General features: G+C 33.6%; 4 protein-coding genes and 1 long non-coding RNA gene across 15 annotated transcripts; 1 reads left to right on the plus strand and 4 right to left on the minus strand.

Annotated features, from left to right (window-relative positions):
* Positions 1 to 1,129: 1,129 nt before the first annotated feature.
* Positions 1,130 to 6,097, minus strand: LOC100819284 (uncharacterized). 2 transcript variants are annotated; one of them, XM_006604767.4, is made up of 3 exons: positions 5,905 to 6,097; positions 5,555 to 5,659; positions 1,130 to 4,926 (listed from the first exon to the last, which is right to left on the minus strand). In XM_006604767.4, exon 3 carries the CDS (start codon positions 4,802 to 4,804, stop codon positions 1,628 to 1,630), a length of 3,177 nt encoding a protein of 1,058 aa, XP_006604830.1. In that variant the 5' UTR covers positions 4,805 to 4,926; positions 5,555 to 5,659; positions 5,905 to 6,097; the 3' UTR covers positions 1,130 to 1,627. The 2 variants fall into 2 exon arrangements, with proteins under 2 accessions (XP_006604830.1, XP_003553743.1); XM_003553695.5 differs by lacking the exon at positions 5,555 to 5,659.
* Positions 6,098 to 9,392: 3,295 nt separating this feature from the next.
* LOC100787398 (uncharacterized) lies at positions 9,393 to 14,490 on the minus strand. Of its 9 annotated transcripts, none has more exons than XR_005889982.1 (11): positions 14,228 to 14,483; positions 13,872 to 13,977; positions 13,465 to 13,600; positions 12,780 to 13,120; positions 12,515 to 12,578; positions 12,281 to 12,382; positions 11,304 to 11,412; positions 10,783 to 10,932; positions 10,301 to 10,449; positions 9,846 to 10,008; positions 9,393 to 9,694 (listed from the first exon to the last, which is right to left on the minus strand). It is a non-coding gene; the product is annotated as an uncharacterized lncRNA (long non-coding RNA). The 9 variants fall into 9 exon arrangements; XR_005889980.1 differs by having other exon boundaries at positions 12,747 to 13,120; XR_005889978.1 differs by having other exon boundaries at positions 12,515 to 13,120; positions 14,318 to 14,483.
* Positions 14,491 to 16,756: 2,266 nt separating this feature from the next.
* LOC100500020 (TRAPPC_bet3-like domain-containing protein) lies at positions 16,757 to 18,864 on the minus strand. Its single transcript, NM_001248766.2, has 4 exons — positions 18,590 to 18,864; positions 18,143 to 18,260; positions 17,821 to 18,052; positions 16,757 to 17,050 (listed from the first exon to the last, which is right to left on the minus strand). Exons 1-4 carry the CDS (start codon positions 18,739 to 18,741, stop codon positions 17,022 to 17,024), a joined length of 531 nt encoding a protein of 176 aa, NP_001235695.2. The 5' UTR covers positions 18,742 to 18,864; the 3' UTR covers positions 16,757 to 17,021.
* Positions 18,865 to 20,179: 1,315 nt separating this feature from the next.
* LOC100527378 (uncharacterized) lies at positions 20,180 to 22,282 on the plus strand. The gene is given in 4 exon segments (NM_001248301.1): positions 20,180 to 20,262; positions 20,804 to 20,914; positions 21,695 to 21,817; positions 21,948 to 22,282. Coding segments are annotated over 4 exon segments (423 nt in total). The 5' UTR covers positions 20,180 to 20,199; the 3' UTR covers positions 22,074 to 22,282.
* Positions 22,283 to 22,327: 45 nt separating this feature from the next.
* Positions 22,328 to 25,341, minus strand: LOC100499855 (G-protein-coupled-receptor CAND2-like protein). Of its 2 annotated transcripts, NM_001354610.1 has the most exons (6): positions 24,930 to 25,338; positions 23,511 to 23,702; positions 23,079 to 23,241; positions 22,899 to 23,001; positions 22,723 to 22,804; positions 22,328 to 22,637 (listed from the first exon to the last, which is right to left on the minus strand). In NM_001354610.1, the coding sequence occupies exons 1-6, from the start codon at positions 25,215 to 25,217 to the stop codon at positions 22,560 to 22,562; spliced, it is 906 nt and encodes a 301-aa protein (NP_001341539.1). In that variant the 5' UTR covers positions 25,218 to 25,338; the 3' UTR covers positions 22,328 to 22,559. The 2 variants fall into 2 exon arrangements, with proteins under 2 accessions (NP_001341539.1, NP_001236957.2); NM_001250028.2 differs by lacking the exon at positions 23,079 to 23,241 and having other exon boundaries at positions 24,930 to 25,341.
* Positions 25,342 to 25,584: the final 243 nt, after the last annotated feature.

The raw sequence follows: 25,584 nt of genomic DNA on the forward strand, positions 1-25,584 counted from the left end.
AATATTATAATTATTTTATGTTAAATAAAATATACTTTTAATTTTTTTTCAACAATCACAATTCAAGTATTTTATTAAACTAATTGAAATAAATATTATTTTCAATCAAACTTTATTGTTTAAATTAAATATATGATTGATTATGATTGTAGAAAGAAAAGGTCCACTGTAATATTATGTAATATAATATTATCAGGTGAGATTTAGTTATATTTAACAATTTGATATCAATGCGATAAATTTGCAAAGAAACTCCCAAGCTGACTCCTCTAAACTCTGGGTTAGTCTATGGAATATACTAGTACTATTCAATTGGCTTGGAAAAACGGTATGTCTCCCGTTGACCGCACATCCTAATGTTAGTAATGGTATTCATCCACCCTAAAAGAGGGTGGAATACTGTAATAGAAGGGGGGAAAATAATAATAAATACAGGTAATGTATAAAGAATAAATCGAAGAGAATACAGGCAGACAAAAATTATTTTCCAATGCCATATACACAATTATATCAAAGTATTCCACCAAACAAAGTGGAGGCAAAAACAATCCACTCGCTCTGCTGAGATGGTATAGTATAATTGATTCAAAGCGGGTAACGTAGTTTACTTATTTACATAAGCAGCATTTGCTCAACTATTTATTATCAATACTTAAAATAAAATAAAAAGTACTTTGACCAAACACGATGCTAATGTCATTCAAGCACAAACTATATCAAAGTATTCCCCCAAACAAAGTCGAGGCAAAAACCGAAAACAATGAACTCGCTATGCTGAGTTGGTGTAATGTGGGTGACGCAATAAATTTATAATTTTCTTCTAGGAAATTTCAAAATCCAGTCAGCATGTTTCATAAAAACAATAGTACGTTTGTTAAACGTAGAAATTGCTTTTGAACATAGTTACACCTTACTGGCTACTGCTCAATACATTGCCTTTTACTAACCTGCAATATTAATCAACACTTGTCTTGACTTGAATTATACCAATAATCTAAACACAAAATCATATTTATCTCAAAATGACTTAAATTTTTGTTTTATCTTCTTTTAAATAATTTGTATATCTTGTTTTTAATTATAACAATTAAAACTAATGTCTTTTAATTTTCTCGTTTGCATAGCCTTATTTTAAAATTTAACTTTCAATTGTAACATGCATTACCTTGTCCCAACTGCCCAATAAAGCAGATAGTGTAGTTCCCGGTAACAAGCTGCTACGAAAATGTACTTACCAGCAAAGCATAGATCACGTTTCTCCCGATCATGATGTCCTATCACTTTTTTTATTCTGGCTGAGTGGCATAGTAAAATTATCAAATTGAGGTGAACTCGGGATATCATAGCAAACAGGATCATAGACACAGTTAAGGAACGTCCAAGTCCCAACACAAGATCAGGCGTCCCGCGTATCAGCACACACCGATGATAACAAGAACATAGCCAGAATGTGATAACAGCCGCTTTAACTAATGCAACTGATCAATAAACATGGAATGATTGAGGAAATCTCTTGAACACATTTCCATACTTTGCTGCTTCACAGAATAGCTGGTTATATCATATAAGAAAACTTAGGTTCACTACAACGAACTAAGAGGACAAGTGGGTATAAAAATGCTATACTTCAGTCTATTGGTATCAAACAGCCAGGTACTGATGAAGGATCAAGCTCCCAACACCCTCTGAGATGAACATTGTCGCTGTGCTGAAAAGCAGGAATCTGATGTGAAAATCTGCCAACCTCTTCTCTTAATATTTCAATTACACCAGTTTTAGATCTCTGAATTCTAGGAGCCTTGAAAATTGTCTGAGAGCTGCCATGCGGCACCAGAACAACAACTTGGAAACTCTTGTTATTATCTGCTAATACTTCTACTATATGACATTCACCTCTGCCCTGATTTGAAGAAGTCTGTTCATAGTTCTGGTCCTTGTATAGAGCCCAAATCTCACCTTTTCTAGGGTAAATTTCATATCTATTATTTGCCACGAGTTCAGCTTTTAATTGATGAGAGAATGCAGAGAGAGAAAGCATCCGTAATTTGGCTTCTTTAACTGCAAAGGTGCCACAAGATGTTGTTCTTTTTAAGTCATTTGGTGGTGAGCAGGGTTCAAGTAAGTACACCTGCAATCGAAAATTAGGAGTGCATTCAATTATCCTAATTTGAGCATAAGTATCAGGCATATGATCCCTATCACCATATATTGCCCATATCTGACCACACCGAAACATCTCTTCAGATTTTTCCTTCTTAAAGCCATAACATGATGCTCCCACCGACTGAGGAATATTGCTAACCTTCACATTTTTACTGTTGCTTGAATATTCACCTGCATCTCCTTGAGCATTTTTCTTGCCTAAATCTTTAGGTGACTTTCGAGCTTTCAATGCCTCTCCTTCATAATTATTTTTCTCATGTTTCTGAGGTGTCTTGACCTTCCTCTTAATAGTCTGAGATGCAGCAGTGTTTCCCTCTGGTGGACTGTCATCCCTGTGGACAATGTTTATGTCATCCTTTCTGACTATATATTGACTAGTGCTTGCTTGACCATTGTCCATACTTTTTTTACTTGACCTTGGTGATCTTCTGAGGATTTGTGCTACTCTTCCAGAATCAATACTCTCTCGCAGTGTTGCTTTGTGAATACTATCATTAGGCATTGCCTCTTCAACTTTACACTTCGAGTATTCGTGGTGCGAACAATTGACACCATCCATCTTCACAACACCAGGATCACCGACTTCAAAAAGACTATTAGGCAGACCAGCAGGATCAAGTTCAAAAGATCCTCTTGGAACATCTTGCCTTTCAGCACCTGTCATCTTATATGAAGGAATGTGATGAGAGAACTTATATAGCTCATTAGGCAAAATACAAAAGAAGCTAATTCTGTTTAGCACAGTTCGCTGAAAGAGACTAACAAACCCTTTTAGTTTGCTAAGATAAGCAACTTTAACGCCAACATTTTTATCAAAATCAGATAGAACTTCCACATATTCAAATTGATACTCTGAATGCTTTTCTGGATCAAAACTCCATCCAAGATCCCAATGTCTGAAAATTGCCCAAGTTTCTCCCTTCTTTGGATATATCAGATAAGTACCAGTGTCAATTCCTTTTATGCAATGCATCTGATGAGAGAACATAAAGCGATCTGAAGTTCTCTGAGAATGACCTAGTTTGAACTTACCACAAGCAACAGGCAAACCTGCTTCATGCCAGTCAATCTCACCTTGGTCATCTGAGTCAGGTTCCAGCCAAGTAATCCGCAATTTGAAAGGGGAGTACACTTTCTTGACAAGAGCATAGAATCTTGGCATACTGTCGGTATTGTCAAAAATAGCCCATAATTGATTAACAGCAAAACAATCCTCTGCCTTATCTCTCTCAAAATCACTGAAATCTGGATCAGGACAGCAAATCTCTGAAGTGGGAGGAAAATTTGACTTGAGTGGAGAACAATTGTCAGCTTTTGACTTTCTATCATTAAGATCTGAGTTGGATGCCTCCTTTCTTTGCACATTTGTCTGCTCAACTTTGGTTTTATTCCTTAAAATAGTTTCTCCAGGTGGTGCACTTGCTTTATTTCTTATCTCTCCATTCTGACCACCCACACCATCAGTAAAAGAGGCTGGATTATTGTTACTGGATTTATGGTGTCTTGGCTTTTTGGAAGAATTCCCAAAATTACCATCTTTATCATTTTCTGTGTACGAAACATGCTGTTTTTTCCTTGAAGATCTCCTATTAGGATCAACCCTATTTTCTTGAACCTTGGTATCTTTCACGGCTTTACCGTTTGCAGCTTTCTTATCATCATCTGATGCTGACTGCCTTGATCTCTTATGTCCAACCTTTGTTGAGGCTCGCAATTCCTTGGCTTTGGAATTAGTGGGGTCGGATGTCCCAACACCAGCCTTCGTCACTCCTGCAGCCACATGACCATCTCTTCTCTTTGCAACTTTAGAATGGGCACCAATACCAGCTGAGCATTTTGACATGGATACACCCTCCTGTTCTCTACCAGAAGATTTTCCACCATAGCCTTTTGATGCTTCTTTAGACGATGCATGTTTTGGAGGCTCTTTCTGGTTATTAAATGGTGCCCAGTATCCTGGTGGCACATTGTGGTTCCCCATATCATGAGCTGTAAAGGATTTAGAACAATGTTGACAGCGTATGGTATGATTTAAAATGGTTTTGACATATTGATATCTAGTATTACAATGAGGGCAACATGTCCAGAATGTCTGATTATCATCCCGATGGTATGCATTCCAAGCTTGGTATTGTGAAAAATAACTGTTCTGACAATTTCTTGCAGTTCCATCACATCCCATCCCAGAAGCATTTCCATTTGGGTGACGAGGTGGCACCTTAGTTGCTGTATTTCCCACAGGAACTCCAAACTTTAAGTCATACAAAGCACGCTTCGTTTGGTCACTCAACACTCTGTTAGCTTCACCAATCAACTTGAAAGCAGCCTCTGCACCAGCAGATTTATTTTTGTCAGGATGAAGTAGCAGTGCAAGCTTCCTATACTGTTTCTTTATGGTTGCTTCATCGGCGGACTTTTCAGTCTTAAGAATTCCATACCAGTCCATGTCTGACCCAGAGTATGTCTTCTGTGCAGCACAGTGAACCTCACAAACAGCAAGGATCTGAAGAATGTTCTGAATCTCAGGAAACAGCCTTTGGGCTTTTGTAGCAAATTTCAGCCCCCCTTCAAAATCACCAGCTTGCATCTTATTTTCAGCAATCTGCCTAGCCCTCAAAGCCTCATCCTTGTTGCACTCCATCAGTGAGTTGAAATCAAAACCCAATCACAGCAGTTCTCTCAATCTAGTGACAATACATAGACAGGGAAACAACTCCTGCCTATTCACAAATCCACCACCCAGACGCGGTGCAACATTTTCACCTGATCAACACAAGCCAAACCGCCAATTAACCACTTAACAGGAACTTCAATATCACTTGCGTAAGCAAATATAGACATGCTTGATATCTGGAACCAGTAAATTTTGTTGATGTACTCTTAAAAAGTAAATCCAGGAAGCAATAAATTTTCATTTCAACTTTAATACTACAAATTTCACAAAGTTCCACAAAAGTAATACTTGGTTTGGATAAACTTCTCAACAAGCAGTTATAGAAGAAGACAATAATAAGAAGGAAAAATGAGTTAAGGTCTTTTTGAATAAATTTCTCCATAAACACTGAGAAGAAAATAAGAAGGAAATATAAAATAAACTTCTCCATAAACTTCTCCATAAAATAAACTTCTCCATAAAAAAGTTAAAAATCAACTTTTGAGAAGCTGTTGCGAGAAAAATTCTACAAAGTAACTTATGCATAAGCTAATCTTAACTAATGAAAAAACTTATTTCATTTTTACTTCTTATTTTCTCCTCCTATAAGTTTGTATGGAGAAGTCTATCCAAATAGATCCTAAAGTTTGTTCTTCCATAAACTAAAACCAACTTATGCATAAGTTAAAATCAGCTTTTGAAGAAACTAAATGGGAGAGTTTTTATAAAATAACTTACGCATAAGCTAGTTTGAGTGTATGGGAAAAGTGTAATTCATTTTTGCTTCTTATTTTCTTCCTCCATAAGCACTCAACGAGGAGTTTGTCTTTATCCATTCAAGAGCTAAGAGGGAAAAAACGCGTTTCCGTAAATTATAGAGAGAAACATATCAGATGTGAAAAGTGAAATAAACGCATAATAATGTAAAGTTTAGACAGGAAATGGAAGTTGGGAAGGTGAGAAACAGCATAACCCTAAGATTAGAAAAGAGCGAAGGAAATAGAGAGTAAAGGGGCGTAGCAAAGAATTTCGTTTCAGCAAAAACCCTAAGGAAGAGAGAGATGGAAATAATCGGTGAGGCAACTTACTTGCACCGCGACTACGACATGGGAACGAAGGAGAGGGTGTTGGTATGGAAGAGTTGACCGTACACACTCCCTCCCTGTTGTAGAGGGAGGGAGAGAAGAAAGTGGCAAGTTTTGATGGAACGGAAAGGACGAGAGCTTGCTTGATTATTCTTTCTCCTACTTCTAGGAAACATCAAGACAAACTCGTCTGTGTCAGGTTGAATCGTGATGGAATTTATAAAATGAATTTGTTAATTTTTATAAGTAAGTTATTATAAATTATTTGTATTTATCTTCAAATTTTACTGTTAAAAAAAAATAGTATACAAATTTTTAACATATAAAAAGTTAACTTAAAAAGAAATCTAGATAAGTTAAATTCACAACTATAAGATATAGGAAATGTATGATTGAGTTTAGTTTAATTCATTTAAAAAAAATTGTCATAATTTTGATAGATAAATTAATTTTGGAGTTTAACAGTTATATACTATTAGTGTGGAAACTTTTACAAAATTAATCAGTAAAAAACATATTATTGGTATAATTTTAGGATAATTATTTAAAAACTATTAAATTTATTATTTGTAATTTTATAATAATGTCAAATTATTATACACAATTGATGCATACAAAAATATCTTAGTATGCAAACATATTTGCTGAGTGTTGTTGCTTACTCTATGTTTTTCATGCCAATCATTTTTTATTTATTTTAGAGAACTCTTGAAATTTAGTTATTACATGACTAATTTGAGTTGTGTGCATGAGTTGTTTTAAATTTTTCTGTAATTGACCTCAATTTTCATGGATAACAAAAAAAATATGTCTCATTTTTATTTTATTTATGATAACACTTAAATGTACTTTTAATTTTTATATACATATAGATATAGATTAGTACACATGATCTTATCATAACTTTGTAGTTAAATGTGTGTTTGAGGAAAAGTAATATTAGGATGAATGATTTCATGAAAAGTCATCGTGTTGCACCTCTTTCTAAAAGGACGCCCAGATACATCATTAAACTTGTGTCTTAGTAATTGGTTGGTCATGAGTTCAAATTTAAAAATAATGTCTTTACATATAATAAGACTACATACAATGAGGTCATGAGTTCAAATTCAAAAACAATATCTTTGCATATAATAAGATTACATAAAATGACTCTCCCTCATACCTTTGCATAGCAAAGAGCCTCAAGGCACTAGGTACATTGATTTTTATAAATATAGGTTAATAAAATGACTAAAATTCAAATAAAAAATCAAAAACAAATATAAATTTATTTATTACTATTAATAAATAATAAATGTCTTTTTGTAACTATATATGTATACATACACATATATATGTTTGTGTGTATGTTAATGTATCGTCATTTACGCTTAAAATTTCATGCACCAACAAAATGTGAGTAAATTACACTTGATTTCCATGTTTTTTACAATTTTTTCTCGATACCCCTCATTAGGGATCCCACATAAAACCTTGTAAATGTTGGAAAGTCATTAGACTATCACCCCTTAACCCCATAACAACGTTTGTTTTGTTAATCACAAGAGATCATGTGCCTTGCACATGCATTTTAATGAAAATTTAGATCCAAATTTCCCTTATCTTCTCCATGGGCCTTGATTAAAAAGGACCATCGTTTGCAGGAAAAAATTGTAGCAAAACTGTTTAACGGTGAAGAATAATGGTTCTTGTTTGTTGTTGTTGAGCTTAGACGTGACTACAACTAGTTTAATTTTCCATAAATCAAATGTTATATGTAAAAGAATCTTGTTAGTATGATAGCTTTAGCATCTTCATAAGTTAAAGATGGAAATAAGAAAAAATTTGAAATAAAATTTACTCATCAATCCATCTGTTCATCTTCATCATCGATTGATTGGTGAGCTTTTAATTTTCAAGAACATCCTGGGATGGACTTTAACTTTTAAGATCAGTAGTAATCCAAAAAAAAAACTAATAGTTGTCAAAATGATGCAACAACAATGAAGTGTGAAAAACAATGCCTAATAAAGTTTTGATGTAATGAAGTCGGTCAATGGAGGAAATAAAACCTAAACTTACATAGTCAATAGAATATTAGCCATGTGAATGGTTCCGACGCCATAAAATATGTTGTTATCAATGTTTTTCATTATTTATAAAACCAAACCAAAAATTCAACTTCTCCTTCATTTTCTTTCTCTCTTTCCCTTTTCTTTTCCCTCACATAAATTCACACACAACCATTTCCCAATTTACACACACATATACAAGGTTCGTCTCTTTTTTCCATTGTTCCACACTAAATCCCAGTCAGGTCTTCTAATTTCCTAATGATACAATGCTAATTAACCTAACCCTAAATCCCAACTATCCATTGGCCTTTTTGATAAAAATTCTTAACATGTATTGTGAATCTTCGATAGATAAAAGTTGAGTGACGAAAATATCCTTCCCGTAATTTATATCATTTAGATGAAAACAATAAATAAAAGGAAAAAATAAATTACTAGTACTAAAAGAAAAGAAAATTAAAAAGGAAAAATGGAAAAACGTACCTTAAGGGTGAAAATTTTTCATGATGTTATGTTAAAAATCAAAATGATATCTAAAAACCATACTATATATAAATAGAGATAACTTTTTACTAACTATAATTATGAAGTTGTGTAATTTTTTTTAATATATTATATACTTAAAAAGTTATACTTTATCAGCTATATCTAACATGTTTTTTTGTTTTGTTTAAGCAAATGTATTTGAGATGTCTTATTTAACACCTTACTAATCCTCTCCCATTGGGTCAACCCATTTTGAGGTAAAGTAATACTTCGAGTTGCGACATTATGTCCAAATTGGGTAGTCGAACCTTAGACCTTGGTTAAGGGACCCAAGTGTGGAACCACTCGTGTCAATAACTTTTTGTACATCTAACATGTTTTAATTCAATAATACTTACTTTCACACAATTTTCAACATGTGTTATGTCTCTTTTTTGGTCTAAATATTAATTAGGTTCTATAATTTTCATGTTGATAAATCTAATGGGATAAATTTAACATCTTTAATTAATAAAAAAATGTTCAAAATGGTATCCCAAAAGATCCAAAACGTAAGTGTCTCAAAAAGAATAAATGTGTTGTAAAAGATATTACTTAAAAGACTATTTTTTAACTTTTAATAAATAAATGATCAAATTGTAACTTAAAATAAAGTTAAGGAGTCAGATGAGTAATTTAGTCTTTTTTATTTATTGAAACAAAATCGTGGAGTATTTTGTGGTAGCCGTTGAAAGGTAAAAATGTATATTATCAAATAAAGACATCTTTTTTTTTTTATTGTTGTTGTAAATTATAGATAAAACCATAAAAGTAAACAAAATAATTGAAGATTGTGAATAGAAAAATTTAAATGGCACAAAAAAAAAAATCCAATGTAGGATCAGACCCAGGCCCATAAAACTCTTATCTACGAGGTCCATGTTAATATTACCAAAGGCAATTTTTTTATTTTATTTTTGCTGAGAATCAAAGCATTTTATTCCTAAAACCACAAAATAAGTTGAACAATGTCTTTCGGCTGCGTCCACAACAGCTTTTGCTCTTTTGCCTATTATTTCAATTTATTATGTTGCATTATAGTTGTCGTCCCAACTAAGAATAAGGGATTTTTTTAATAAAAAATTGTTATGAAATGTGATGTACAAGAATTTCTTGATAGGTGCAGCCTCCATCAAGTTGTAGTATCAATTTATGGAAACAGCGGCTTCAAAATTTGGATAAAACAATTTCCCGCATAAATTCTTCAGGTGCTGCACAGAAAGGAAACCACCAGGAATTAATGAGATCACTGGCTTTCCACCAAATTTAGATAGTCTTTTTTAGTTTTAAACCTACTTTTAAGTTATTCTATTTACTTAAGTTTGATGATACAAAGGTGAAAGCAGAAAGTGAAGATTATACCTTCTAGGCTAGTGAAAAGATTGAACTGACCAATGGCCTGCCTTAGGAACATTTCTACCCCACCCACAGTTATTGCTCCTGCAGCATCCGCTTCTTTCAACAATCTGGTTCTTCTTAGCCTATAGACAGCATCAAAGACTAACCGCTAGTCTTCCAAAGTTGCCTTCAAGAAGAGATCAACATTAATAATTAAACTCACATTAAACATTTTTTTATAGACAAAACTTATATGGAATTCCTTAAAAGCTTGTGGTGCTTTTTTTTTTTTTTTTTTTTTATAATTAGAATTAGAGTTTTACCTGGATAACTTATGTTAACCTTTAATACAAACTTTATTATACATATTATTACTAAGATGAAACTTCAATTTTAAATAGAGAACAAAATTAAAAATATCCAAAGAACTACATCCAAAATTTGCACTTATTTTACTAGAATAATAAAGAGTGTAGAACCTCTGCAACAGGAATTCTGTCTGTATTGGGAAGCATTCCTACGGGTGTTGCATTGGCAAGAATTGCTTCTTTCTCTGGCTGAAAGTTGACCAACTCTTTGAAAGGCTGAGCTTCACCAAATACAGCACAAGCGAGAGATTTTGCTCTATCTTTTTGAACATAAGAGAATAAGAAAATATGTCAATGCAACATAGTCCCTTGATATAGAGAAGTTTTCTATAACAGTTAAATTCGTGAAAAACTATAATATGCTAAATCAAGGTATTAAACTTGATTGATCAATGTTATGCAGATTGAGTTAAGGGTGTTTCTGTAATTCCACCCACCCCACCTACTTTTTGTGGCACTTTTTGGGGAAGCTAATTGCAAGGTGTGACAGGTATGTTGATGTTGGAAAAACTTCAACTCTAACATGAGAGAGAATCAAAGGAAAAATGAAATTTATAATAGACAACACATGTGATGTGCCTTATTTTTTATACCAAAATTAATGTCAAAGATGACTAGCAGAGCTCCTCTGCTCTTAGAACCAAATGCCAGTGCTATTCCTGCACCTCCCGCACCAACTAGCACAAACAATCGTCCAGCAAGGGGTGAACCTAAAGATGCTCCACCATCATTGCAGCCATGCTCTGACAATTTATTCATGGCAAATCAGTAGAGTATTAGTTAAAATCACACCAATTGTAATTTGAGATTGCTAAGGAAGAAGACATTGAAGTTGATCAAAGAAAAATTGGCTCAGTAGTCAGTAATTACGGTTAAAAGATGGAAACCACTCTTGGGGTAGGCACCTAACAATTAAAGCTTTCAAGAAAGTTGGTCGTTGAAGTGGTTTCACAACCTCCTTGGCCAAATGGTAAAGAGTTTGACTTTTCACCTTTATGCATTCAATATTCACGTAATAGCTTTGGCTTTTAGGTTGTTGATTTTTTTTTTTAAAAATGTATTTTTTGGCAAGTTCAAGGAAATTAAAATAAGCACAACAGTGGGGGAGTATTACCAATGAGTGCATCCTCAATTGCAGTAATTGCAGCCTCACAATGTGTATTATAACCAACAAGCTTTCCATGTCTTGCTCTCCTTATTATAGTATTAACTGCTCCTATAGACTGGTGGAACATGAAGTGAAACAGATTGATTATGTATTACTAAAAAATCATTACATGGAAGAACAACCGCATCTTAAGTCCATTTTAATAGATCACCGTTGTCATCAAGCAACAACATTCCTTACTGCATTAATTCACTTGAAGTTATTTTGGACAGACCTTCCTTCAGAATAACATCAATTTCATTTCAAATGATCAAAGAGAAAAATAAACCGAAACACTTTTTTTTTTTCTGACTGGATACAGAAACACACTCACTTCATGGAAAGGCATCCTTTAATTATATTTCTTTCCACAACCAAAATATATGGTCATATAATTATGTTAGAGGGGAATAATTCATTGATTCCAACTACCAGCTTTTATGTTGCCTTTATTAAACTAGCTTTTTTTTTTTTTTTTCTGATACTGAATGTGGATTGTTAAAGAATGCATAATAAACTGGAGGAATGGGTAGAAAAGCAAGAACAAACATGAGGATATATACAGTGCAGAAAACAATTAAGAGTCATTTAGGTCTAAGTTTTTCAATTTATATCAATATTTTTAAAATTGGACTAGTGAAGACACTAGTTCAAGGTTCAATGATTCAACTGTAGTTGAACTGGTTTTATATTTTTTAATATTATATAATATTTTAAGTAATAAAATAATATATAATTAAAAATTAGGATCTAAAAAAATGATAAATTAGTATAAATGACTAAATTATATGTTTTATAAGATAAAAATTAATAATAGTTGAGAAAATAATTGATACTTATATGAAATATTTAAGAATATTTTTTATTTATCTTAAAAATATTTTAGAATAAAAAAACCAAAAAAATAAAATAAAATAAAAATTGATTCAACCCTGGTTTTATACCTGTTTGACCGATTTCCACTGGTTCTGCAATGCTCTGATTTTTTAGAGTCTCTGGACTAGTCACTGGTTTCCCATTCAAGCGGTTAAACTGGCTGGTTCGCTCTAGTTTAAAAAACCATGATTTATATCTTAGCACAGGAAGAACTATTATGGAAGTACAGATTGAGCCATGATGTTGGTAAAAGGCAACCACTATGAAACACTTCCATATGTTGCATGGGAGAATAAGCCAACCTGAGCAAGCGGATGGACTTCATCACAAAACCTTAGAATTTCTTCCTTATAAGGAATCCCAACACTGCAGTACAAAAGAAGTAGAAATGAATTTTCCAAACAAGAAAGAAATACAAGCACTTAAATGGTTGGCGGTGATAACAAGGCTATTAAAACACCATCATTCATGCAAACCGCAAAATCAAATAGGAGCAGTTCTGGATGAGGACCAATGACAAAATATGATTCATACTTGTAAGTAGATTAATGTCAACATGTGACATACATAAAACCACTAAAATCAGGGCATGGATAGGTGTTAAAGAACTCTTTAAGATCATCAACAAACATGGGGACATAGATTCCATTATAGTTTATATGTCTGAAGGGAGGATTATGCAGTATAGGGCCTTTGCTGTGGCTAATTGGTTTTGAGATGAGCCCAAAAACTTTAGTATCTGCTTTTACATGTTCCAATTTATAGGCTTCCTGGATATTGTCAAGAGAAGGCAGACCAGGGATTGGATTTCCTGCCAATGATTCATAGACAAAGAACCCGCCAAATTTTTGACTTAGAAGCTGGCTTATTAATCCTCTTTCTCCAACAGAATAAGCAATCAATGGTACCTGCAAATTGTTACCAGAGCAGGAAAACATTAGAAAGTAGGAATAGCTATTGTGAAAAAAGAATGAGAAAATTAATTCGGATATAACATAATATATTAAAACAATAATCCTTAATTTTGTAAATCATTTGACATTTCCCTACTGAATCAAACCCAAGAAACTAAGGTTTATTGCAATAGTACAATTTATATTGGAAATATGATTATTCAGGAGATGTAAGCTTAAAAAAAGAAAAAAGAAAAAAAAAACTCATGCCTGACAATAGGGAAACAAGCTAAATATTTTTATAATTTCTGTTATATCAGCTGCATGTGTGACAAGTTTGATGATATCTGCTTCAGTACCTTGCATTAGTTCAACAAGTTGAAGTAGTTCTTCTTGCGGAGGGATGATGCCATCCACATAGCAGGAAACAATTATTTTGCCATGACTATTATGATTTCTCTTATGTTCCACCAAGGTTGGAAGACAAGAAGCTGCCTGAACAACTATACAATGTAAGTAAAGGAGAAAATATATGTATACAGTTATGGCCATTATAAGAAAGCATCATTCAGTGCTTATCAATCTCAAGGACCTATCTCGTTGATATATTTTCTTCATTTTATAAGTAGATAAACGATGAACATCCATATAATAAAAGAGTTCCATCACACAACTAGTGGTGTAGAACACTGCTATTCCATTGAATGCAATGAACAAAGTGACACTTCCCAAAGAAATCAATTTCCAAATGCTGAAGAAGCTATACCTTCAGCTGAACCTCTATGAAATCAGCCCCCAATTCCACAGCAAGCTGTAATGCTTCCAACTGCATGTTCTCATCACCCTCATACAAACCACCCTCCCATTTTGGTCTTTAAAAAAGCAAACAAAACAAATACATTGAATGCAAATGATTAAGCATGAGAAAGTAAAGAAAGAATACAGCTACTTGACCTTTAAATGATTTTAAAGTGCATCTCTATAAACAACTTAAATATTTATTCGATAAGCTCTGATCAATTCATAATATGACCAATGATGAAACACTTATGATCCCTCCTACATATATACAAAGAGTAAGATTTAATAAAAGGATAAGGTTGTTGACATGATATGACTGACTGGTTAACAATGAGCACAGGTAGTGGCTTATTTTGGAGAATGGTTTTGAGTTCATGACGGGTGGAAGTTGGTGATGCAGTCAAGCCTAACCTCCACTATATCAGCATCTTCTGCCTTTGCCTGATACATGTCATTCGCAATCTGCTCAACAGATACAGATTGTTGTGTTGTGATTGGAGCACAAACCATAACAGAATGTTTCCAGTCTTGGTTACTACCCATTTGATTCACAGAAACAGTCCAAAAACTATTCAAGAGAAGCAAAATAAATAACAAGGTCCATCGGGTGAGTCGTTATCCATAGCTGACACAGCTCCAGCAAAGCTAGATAAAATTGGAATACACACTAAATAACAAGCTTTGCACTAATGATTAATTTTTTGGATTAAATATTGTCTTGATACTTGTAAACAGGCTTATGTTTGTCTTTAGCTCCTCAAAAATAAATAATTTCTTTTTGCCCCTTATTTATAAAAAAAAATGTGTCAGTCGTTATTTTTCACAAAAAAAAAATGTTTTTTTTATCACCTTAAAAAGAAATTATGACCACTTACGTACATTTCTATAAATCAAAGACTAAAGAAAGACAATCTATTTTGGAGTGATTAAAACCAACATTACCTAGCAAGAATTAAAAATATATTTAATATTTTCTTCAATTTGCTAATATAATTTATAAGAATTAGATGGGAAAAACAAACATGCCTGAGTACTCAGTGTAGTTACTCTGAGTACCATAAAGTAACATAAACAAGTCAAATAGTTGCACTCAATGTAGTTGCATCAGTTGGTTTTTATTGCTGGAAATTATTTACGTTAAATAAATCAAATTATTTTTTAATAGAAATTCTAAATGTAAGTTACACTCTACATAGATTAGTCGAATAGTTGCATTTGATCGCAATTTAATTTCATATAGTAATAATCTTGTGAGCCTCGTGGCAACTCCAACATATCATTGACAATGTTGAAGTCTCTTCTTTCTATCCATTTTGTCCATTTAAAAAATGGAAAAAAATTGAAGTTGTGTGATAAGCATGAAATTAAATAAAACTTTAAAGGTATAATATGAAATATACTTCAAAATTCATGCGAAATTTAAGTATATATGATCTTCTATACATACACACACAATTACTTTGCATATATTATTAAATACTTGATTCTTACTAGTTACTATCTCAAATGATTACTTTCAAAAGTAACTTAAAAACTTCTTAACGGAATATCATATGAAGAAAATATAATTTTTTTTGGCTTAAATATATTTTTTACTCCTGAAAAAAGACCATTTTCATTTTACTACCTAAATTTTAATTTTTTTCATCTAAGTATCTAATATTTTTGTATGTTTCACTGTAATACCTACATTAGTTTCATTTTGTGAAGTGATGACATAACAGACGAAATATCATGTCATTAGCACCTAATCACTAAGACGTCAACAAATTTTTCACATCATTTTTTATTATTTAAATTATTTAAAAAAATCCAATTTTTATATTTTATTAACTAATAAAATTAAAAAGAAAACTTGAGCTCCCTTTTCGAATCCTTAGGGAGGCATTTGGGTGTTGCTGCAGATTTTGAACCCTAAGGGAGGCTTTTGGGAGACTTTTAGGAATTTCAAACCCTAAGGATATCTTTGTTGATGGTTGAAAGGATGAATGAAAAAGGTGGGTCGTCATTGTCATTGAAGATGTGAGAGGAGGCGGAGAGAGGGAGGTTATCAGAGAAGAAGCATAAGTCGATGGAGTAACAAGTTCTACCGCGAATGGTGACAATGATGGTAAATCGTGCTACGAAGATGAGGACGACAATGAAGAAAAGACGAACTAGAACGACCCGCAAGGGGTTGTGTTTCGGTGTGGGTGGCTCCACGGATTGTTGAGATGTAACCACGAAAGAAGGAGAAGAAAGAAAGAAAGAGTGAGACTAAGAGAGGGGTATGGTTTGAAAATTGACTCTAGTTTCAAGGCTAAAACCAGAAACTCATGTTTCACTTCACACCACTGATTTTGAGAAATGACATCGAAAAATCATTCAGTGGTACAAACTAGAGGGTGATTGTTGTTTTGCCAAAGTGCAGAGAGAATGATAACGTGTTAGTGATTAGGTGTTGATGAGGTAACACTTCATCTATCACTTCATAAAATAGGACTAACGACAGATATTATAGTAAAACATGAAAAAATCGGATACTTAGATGGAAGAAATAAAGTTTAGGTTGTAAAATGAAAATGACTTATTTTTTAAGTATGAAAAACATATTTAAGTCATTTTTCTTGTCTTAATTCTCTAATTCATCGGGGGAAAGAGACCCTAATTAAACTGGAGTTCGACCAAAAAATTATTTCTGTCAAAAATCAAACTTAGGTAAGTAAAATCTGACCAAGAATATAATTTAAATATGTAAATTTAAGCTAGTCTTGTAAAAAAGCCAGGCTCGATCAAATTGGCGATCAAATAAGTGGTACAAGTTTTAAAAGGTTAACATTCATTCCATACAAGAGCAACAACATTACAATGATAGGAATTCTCCGAGTCTTTCCACAGTACAATAATTCGATATTATCGTACCCTCCATAGAATCTGCATCTGAAAGAACCAAATCCTCATTTATCAAAATACAACCTCAGGAGCCCTTCCTACACAGCCCAGTCAACAACATTTAATATAGTTTAAATCTCGTAAAGAAACATTCCCCACTCGAGCATTTTACGACAAAAGAGCTTGCAGACATCAAAGCAATGTTAATGCTTCCCCTCCCATCAGTAATACAGCTATGAACCCTTCAAGCTTTTATACGGACCACAAATGAACCTGCTCAATGATGTAAAACAAGAGATTGATCACAGCAACTCATGCAAAGAAGACAATTTTATACGCAAACAGAATTAGGGAATGCCTTGTTATTCAAGATAGCATGTTTCATATGTTATGCAAGATATCCATGTATATAGGTTTGGGTTCTAAATAGACTTAGTGGAGACTATTTCCTAGACTGATGTTAATTGAGTGCAACTTCCTAGCCACTATTAATCATGAGAACTAAATGCGTTTTATTTGTGATACATAAATCTACTACTAGAAAACATCTGGCTTGGCCATAGACTACGACAAATAGCAGTAAGTCAGATGGTTTTCATCCAAACAGCAGGGAGAGAATCATATTTCCAGCTACTAAACATGAAACTAGGGTTTCAAACCTTTTGACTGAATGAAAGGGCGCAACATTGAGAGAGATTTATCCCCAAAACAAACATCAGATAATGCAGCAAAAGGGAGAAAAAAGGATTTCTAACACCCTGCTATAAGCCATGTATGCAACTTCCTCAAATGGAAAACTCACTGCAATCTGAAAAATATAGAAGCCAGATGCCAGAACACAGTGCTGCATCACTATAGCATCGTGATTACACACGATTGAGAACTATGGATAATCATTATGGCTTTAACCTGACTTAGAAGGATAAATAACTAATGCATCCAGAAAACATCCATGATAAAAAAGGTTTCTCTATCCCTAAAAAGACGTCTCTAAACTGTGAGAGAAAAGAGAGAGAGAGAGAGGGAGAGAGAGAGATACACACATGCAGGAAGGTTTGATATATCCGCAGAAACTGCACAAGGAATTCCCAAGTTGGAAAGAGCTCCTCTAATGATCCCACAGGGGAAATAAAGATGCATGCTCATTGCTTGTGCTGCCTTGCTTTCAGCTGTAGGTGAAGTAATATCTTCAAGTGGACTAACATTATCAGTGGATGGATCAATTGACATCCGTGCAAGCCAGCGAAATTTATTATCTTGCAATACAAATGTGCCCTACAACAGAACCAAATACACCTTAATCAAAAACTATATATATATATATATATATATACCACCCATAAGGGATCAGAGCTCTGAACTCACCCTATGGTTTGTCTTCAAGTTGTCAATCTGCTTCTTGAAGAGCTCAGACCAAAAATCCTTGCAGATGAACTTGATGGCCTCGAGATGATCCGTGAACCGAGGCCGCTCCATGGTATACCTAACAACAAACCACAATTTTACTAATTCAATCAAATTTCATGATAATTCCCTTTAGAGAGTCATCATGTAGAACTACATTACATCATTACAAAGTTAACCTACCCAATCAAGTGACGTTAAAAGTTTATCGAGAAAGCACGCGATAAGCCTAAATTTTATCTTAGTTAATTAGGTTTTAGTTTGATTTGGGGGCTTATAAGTATAATTGCATAAACTATCAAAATTCAGTGTAACTATATCGTAGTTTTTTCAGCACAGATCTCTCGATGAAGAAATAGAATAAAAATGAAGGTAGAAAGATCGAAATATTAGGGGGTTGGAAACAACCTTTCAGAGAGCTGGTGACCGACCTGATATCCAATGGCCTCGATCCTGCGTGCGGCGAGTTCAGGCTTGTTGGCATAGAATCGATTGCAATAGCACGCCACCATCTCCGTCAACAAGCTATCAACGCAACTCTCTGATACTTCCCGAACCATTCTCTCTCTCTCTCGCTCGCTAATCTATGGAAAATGAAAGAATCAGGATTCAGGAATATCACTATACACTCTCAATCTCATTAGTCATACTATACCCATCGTCTTGCTTGCTTCCCTTGCCTCGCTCGCATCAGAATAGAAATTACTGCACTTAACTTTGGGCCTCGAATCTATGATCCAAGGGATTCTATATTCAATTCCTTTTTCCTCTTCGCACCTGCTGTTCATTTCTTTTTTATTTTACATTTTTTTAGGATTAATTTTGTTTGGAATATAATTTTGGAAAGTTGTGATATACTTGAGGGAATAGGTCAGACTGCTCGAGAGGGCAATGGTCTAGAATACATTAGGCTCAAGCTAGACTAGTTTTTTTTTTTTCCTTTCCAGAAAATAAAGTAAGTTAAGGCTTTTATTAAGAACTATTTAAATAAAATAATAAATTACTCTTGCACTCCATGTGTTTTATGCGAATTGTGCACAAATTTAAATGTTAAACATATTGACCTGTATAAAGATTTAAATTTAAGCTTATAAGTTTATTGAAAGATAAATTGTAAATGTTAGGTTAGACTTTAACACATGCTTATATAGTTATACCACGTAAACAAGTTCAACTTGATTCTTATAAAGTCTAGCATACTTTTGTTCACCATTATCATGGTGTAATTATCATAAAATAGACCTTTACAAAAAAAATTGTAGCCTAGACGTTTGCAAAAGACCTTTAATTGGAAAAAAGATCAAGCTTAGGCCATGTACTATTAAGCAAGATCATACAAGCCTAATAAAGATTAGTCAGGTTTAGCTCATTTTTACCAAAAAATAACTATATTGCAAAAATTAGTTTCACGATATATAAAAGAATAACTATATTACAAAAATTAGTTTTTAAAATATAATAAAGTTGAATATCATACGAACTACTTTACATAATATAATTTTTACATAATTTTTTTTGTATAGTATTTGTTTGAGTTACCAAAACTTTCCCTTTACATATTTAACATAGCTACATTTTCAGAATTTGAACTCAAAACATCTACTAGTTGATCTATGTGGAGATATAAGATTGATTAGCTAATTAAGAAAGAAGAAAAAAGGAAAAGATTGTGGATTTCATTATACTACTAATAAAAAATAACAATTAAAATTTACTGATAATAAAAAGTTGATCAACATGCTGGTATTTTAAAATATTTTTATTTAAGAAAAAGTAGGGGTGTGAAGGAAAAATAAATAAATAAGCAAACGTCTGTAAAAAGAAAGAAGCATGTGTAAAGCCCAGCCCAAAGGAAGGGGTACTTGAGATTCGGAATCCAAAGAGAGGACTCTTTCCTGCAGCCAACAATCACGGGGCTACTATATATACTCTCCCCTCACACTTTTCGTGTTCTCCGCCACCCTCTTTCCTTTCTCCATTTTTTCTTCAGCGCCTTTGCTACTTCGCAACACACCACAATGGCCACCAATGCACTCGCTGGCACATCTCTCTCCATGCGATCTCTCCTTCCTCAAACACAGGTATTGTTTTCCCTTCCTCTTTTCATAAATCATAACCACTAGTACTATGTGCTTCGCACTGCCTCTTCTGTTCATTACTTCGCCGCACCTTTTACTCCTCACGACCAACCACTCGATGAGGTGATCAGATTCTCATGTTTCGCTTTCTAGGACATGATTTAGATGTATTTTCTCCGTGATTTATCATTTTATCTTCACTTTTACTAATTACTGATTGTACTCTACTTTCTGTCAATTTTAATTGTAAAATGTAAAAAAAATAAAAAAATTTGGGGTTTTATACGTGCTTAGACTTGCAAATTGCCGAGCAAGTTTCTATTTCCCCCCGATTTTAACTAACACCACTACTTTGTTAGTGATGAGTGATGAGAGCTGGACAGAAACTGATTTTTTTTAACATTCTGTACACATTAATAGTGCTCTCTTAGAAGTTTTTGCTTGAAATTTTTTGAAAAAACTTTGATATCTTGCAAAGTTACAATTTTTTTTTATTGTTTTATTTTTATTTATGAGCTTTGAATGGGTGGAATTTTTTGAACAGGCATTTACCTCAATTTCTGGCCTGAGATCTGCTTCAATTTCCAGCTTTGGGAGAAAGAATGTTTCTTTTAGCTTGCAGCCACGCTCGATTCGCCTTAAAATTTCCTGTGCTGTAAGTAGCCAGTGCAATATATGATTTTTTTTCTTCATATTTTTGGGATTGATTTTTGCTTGCATGGTTATCAAATCACTGTATTTTTAGACTTCTTGAGTCTATAGCTGATAGGAATTTTCTCGAGTGGATTGTTCTTCATGAAGTCACTCTGTTTGAAGCAGTCTGATAAATGATTGAGAAAATTTGTGATGTGAAAAGTAAAATGGTTTGCGTAGTTTATCACATGAGATCACACATCCTTATTTTAGTAAATTAGGGTGCTCCTTGGCCTCAATTAACCCTTGGTTCTGCACACAATATAGTGACCTGCATAAATTCCATGCTTTGTGAGAAAAATAAATGGTTTTAACCGAAGAAAAAACAATTATAACTTGTAAGAACTTCCATAAACTACTTTTTGTTTGCTTTTATGTGGATATTGCTGCAAAGGCCGTTAACCAAATATGTCCACGCATTGAATTAATCCATATTTTAACAAATCTACTCTACAAATCACAAATGCGATGCTATTTGTGAAAATATATTTTTGCTCCCGTCTCCACCAATGTAAATAGATCCAGTAATGCTTCGTGTGTTTAAGATTTAGGAACAGTGTAAACAACCATACGATGAAAGTTATTTTTTTTGGTTATGACTAAAAGTTCTGGAAGGCAATTTTTCATGTATGTGGTGGTTAGAATGTGAGAAAAACGTGCCATAAATTACCTGGACTTGCCTTCTCTTTCTTTTTGCGGGTATATTTGCTTTTTCCATGCTTATGTAAACACTTTGGAGCAGGCTAAACCAGAGACAGTAGAGAAGGTGTGCAAAATAGTAAAGAAGCAGCTGGCTATGCCTGAAACTGATGTTGTGACGGGGGAGTCAAAATTTGCAACTCTTGGTGCTGATTCCCTTGACACGGTAATCAGAAACATCATCCCAGCGCATAACATATTTCCCATTAATGTTCATTTCATATATCTACCATCTTACATATGCCATGACACTTAATTGAATGATTGTGGGTTTCCTTTAAATACATGCCTTCTAGGTTGAGATCGTGATGGCACTTGAGGAAGCATTTGGTATTGCCATTGAAGAGGACAGCGCACAGAGCATCGCTACTGTTCAGGATGCTGCAGATCTTATTGAAGAAATCGTTCAGAAGAGTTCTTAGAGTAAACATGTACCTGAAGGTTTGTGTAAAACAGGAACTCATTATAGTCACCATGCCGATCAATATTTATGGTGTGGGGGCAATTGAGTCTCGAGTGTTTTAGTTGTGAACTCTGTTGTTGCGTGATTAAACAAGTCTGAGAAGAAAAACAAATTAGTCCAACCTTTTGTTTGTTTCTGGAAGTTAGTTATATTAAGTTGTGTTTTTTGCATTAAGGGGGTTTTTGTCAGTGATATGTACTAGAGGTAGATTTATGTCAATGATATATGTTAATTTTATTCAGTCTCATATCTAGCTAAATAATTAGACGAGAACTCCATGTACGTTTGACGTCAGGTCTATATTGAGGTGCTTACAAATAAACATCTTTTTATACAATATTCCGATCTGCTAACACAGTTATTTTATTTACATAATATGTCCTGATCAGAGTTCCCTGCGATGAGTATTCTGAGGCAACACGTCAATTTAATAGCTGATACATCATCACTCCCAGTCCGTGTCGAAGAAACCCGCATCTTTCATCTCAGAATAATACACATTTTCCAAATGGAAATTTTCCTCCTGAAATACAAAAACAATAGTCAGGCCAGTACGTGGAATTGTCTTTAAACAATAATAAAAAGTTAAAAAAAAAAACGACATTAACCTGGAAAAAGTCTGCTAGGAATGTTGTATACAAAAAGGGAAGATAAAATGCATGGTAAAAGACAACAGTGACACGATACAACCTGTGAACAAAAAGTAAAGAAGGCCTTAGAAAAAGATGCCAAAGAAAAACAGCTCATAACGGATGTTTCCTTCTCAGTTATATAAGAATCTAACCAGAAAGCAAACGCAGCATGGGTACCAGCAAGGCCACAAGCAAGTGTCGCAATCGCATTAAAAATGAACATGATAGCAACATACTTGTAAAAGGCAATTTTTGCTGCATGAAAGAAAAGGAAATTAAGCAATTAGAAAATAAGTTAAAACATCATGTAATAGTCCCGTCAATTGGCTCACCAGGCAACGTTTCTTTCCATCCGGAATGGTACATAAACATTATGAAGCCATAAACAGCAGTGAGCAACAGCTTGTGGACAACCCACAAGTTCCACTTCCCATGATGAGTATGATCATTGCTGTCGACGAATAAAGGGATCCCAAATACAAATAGATATATAGCCTAACAAGAAAAAAGGTGCAATTATTTTTCTATTACATGATGCAGTGCCAATGAGAAAATTGAAACCCGCAATCAGCTTTTCATTTGCTAAGCAGAAATCCATAATTCCATATCCATCCCACAGTTTATTTGGCATGGAAAAACAAGTTAATTTGGCTAGTGAGAGAACACTGATGTGTTTTCTTCACTCTACCTACCGTTGGTCACAATGATATCATAAATTTAAATAAGGAAAAGCAGACTTGTAGTAAAAAACAAAGTTGAAATACCTTGAGCAGAATATCCAAACCAACAACGAGCGTTGAGATACCAAAAGTTCGTTTCATTGCTTCTAAGCCGCCAGCATTATTTCCTTGAAGTAAAAAAGCCAGCAAGCTCACTTCCAAAAACAGCATTCCGGAAGTAGTAAACAAGGATAACAAATTCCATGTCAACTCTCTCCCAGACGTGCACTCCCATGCCTGATTCACCAAAAATCAAATAAAGCATATAATCACTCACCACTCTAGCTCAAGTCAAGGTATAGAAAATCCTAGTAAATTAGAAAAAATCAAAATACAATGCATATAGAACTAGGTCCTGTTTGAATAAACTTTTCGGGTCTAATTACTTATTTGTTTCCTATATTTACACTATTTTACGTGTTGGTTCCTGTACCTAAAATTTATCCGTTTTAGCCCCTACACATACATGCATTTTTTTATAGTGTTTAAGTCCCTTTGTCAAGCATCTCTTACCTACATTAGGTAAAACGCCACAAAATAGAAATGAAAAACTGATGATGTAAAACCGCCATAAACTTTCTGGTGGGATAAAATTGCCACAAATTTTAAGCATTTTTTTTAATTTATAAGCCAACTTGGGGAGGTTTATTAACTGCCGAAATATTTATGGTGGTTCTACCAATTTCCATTTTATGGCGATTTTACCTTACAAAATTAAGACACACTTGACTATTAAGTGCATGTTTGGTTTCATATTTCCGAATTGATTCGGAATCCAGAATCGGTTTTGGATACATTTGGTTTTATGTTGAAGAAGAATTTGGAACTGATTATGAATTGAAGCAACTTTTAGTAGATTCTGTTTTGGATCCAAAATTTTATACTAAATTTTACTCCTAACTTAATTTTATAATAAAAACATCCCAACATAAATCACATCACTTCAAAATCAATTTTACAAAGTCAATTCCATTCAAAATCAATTTTTTCAATGTCCATCAAAACTCACACTAAAACTATCAAAAGTGCATGTGTAAGGACTAAAGTAGGTAATTTCTAGGTACAAGGTCCACAGCATAAAGATGGTGCTAGTATAGAAAACAAACGAATAATTAAACCAAGTTTTTAATAAGCACTTACCACGGGGAAAAAAGGTTATAAAATGAATCAATTTTTGTTCATAAATTAAAATTAGCTTATACATAAATTAAGTAGCTTTTCCAAAAGTTAGACTTTAACTTATACCTAATCTAATTTTAAAGCTTAATTCACTTTTATTTTCTTCTCTTTTCATGTAAATGTTTATTAAAAAGGTTATTCAAGCACGAACAAAATAAGTGAAATAAAAATAAAAAAAAATCCCTCTTCCCATGAAAAAGCTTGATGGCAAATGGCACAGAAATGGGCAATTTAAGTTAATAGCAGTCAACTAAAGCGAGTAATTATACATGAACGAAAACGAACCTGGAGGAAACACCAAGCGAGATTGAGCAGAGTAACGAGGCAGAGGCAAAGGTTATACGAAATGATGATATAGGAGCGTGCGAGGGAAACTTTGAGTAAGCTGTGCCTGGCTTGAAGTGCCAAGTAGAAGACGAAGAGGAAGGAGGGGATGATGAGAGTGGCATTGTGCCAGAATCCGTGACATTTGAACAGCCAATCGTAGAATCCGTAGCCAGAAGAAGAAACGTTTGATATCGCATTCACGCCACTTGAATCGGAGACTTGCGTTATCACTGACTGTGGAACCATCTTCCAAAGGGCCAATTGCAGTTGCAGGTGAGAAGGAAAAACCCTAATGCCCTGATTTCGACATGTGAGTGGAGCTTCGCCTTGATTACGCGTTGGCCCACTAGTTCTAACTTCTTTGTCCACTGAATCTCACGATCCCTATCTATTATTATTATTATTACATGAAATTTTTATTTTAGAATTTACTAATTAAAATGTAATTATAATCCAATTAATGATTGAAATGTTGATTTTTACAATATTTATTTAAAAATTATATTAATTTAATATGATTTATAATTACTATTAATTTATAAAGTTAAAAAGTTCATACATTTTACAAATACTGCATAGATGAGAAATCATAGGGGTATCTCAAAAAAGTTAA

Source organism: Glycine max, chromosome 19 (assembly GCF_000004515.6).
Source record: "Glycine max cultivar Williams 82 chromosome 19, Glycine_max_v4.0, whole genome shotgun sequence".
NCBI lineage: Eukaryota > Viridiplantae > Streptophyta > Magnoliopsida > Fabales > Fabaceae > Glycine > Glycine max.

Bases quoted from the DNA above. Each gene is read 5' to 3' on its own strand.
- LOC100819284 (XM_003553695.5), bottom strand. From the start codon at position 4,804: ATGGAGTGCAACAAGGATGAGGCTTTGAGGGCTAGGCAGATTGCTGAA.
- LOC100500020 (NM_001248766.2), bottom strand. From the start codon at position 18,741: ATGGTTCGGGAAGTATCAGAGAGTTGCGTTGATAGCTTGTTGACGGAG. The intron at 18,053-18,142 runs GTGAGTTCAGAG...GTTCTGTTGTAG, and splicing joins ACTTGAAGACAAACCATAGG to GGCACATTTGTATTGCAAGA. The intron at 17,051-17,820 runs GTGTGTATCTCT...ATCATTGAGCAG, and splicing joins TATATCAAACCTTCCTGCAT to GTTCATTTGTGGTCCGTATA.
- LOC100499855 (NM_001354610.1), bottom strand. From the start codon at position 25,217: ATGGTTCCACAGTCAGTGATAACGCAAGTCTCCGATTCAAGTGGCGTG. The intron at 23,002-23,078 runs GTGAGCCAATTG...TCTTTCATGCAG, and splicing joins ATGGAAAGAAACGTTGCCTG to CAAAAATTGCCTTTTACAAG. The intron at 22,638-22,722 runs GTTAATGTCGTT...TTTGTATTTCAG, and splicing joins TCCTAGCAGACTTTTTCCAG to GAGGAAAATTTCCATTTGGA.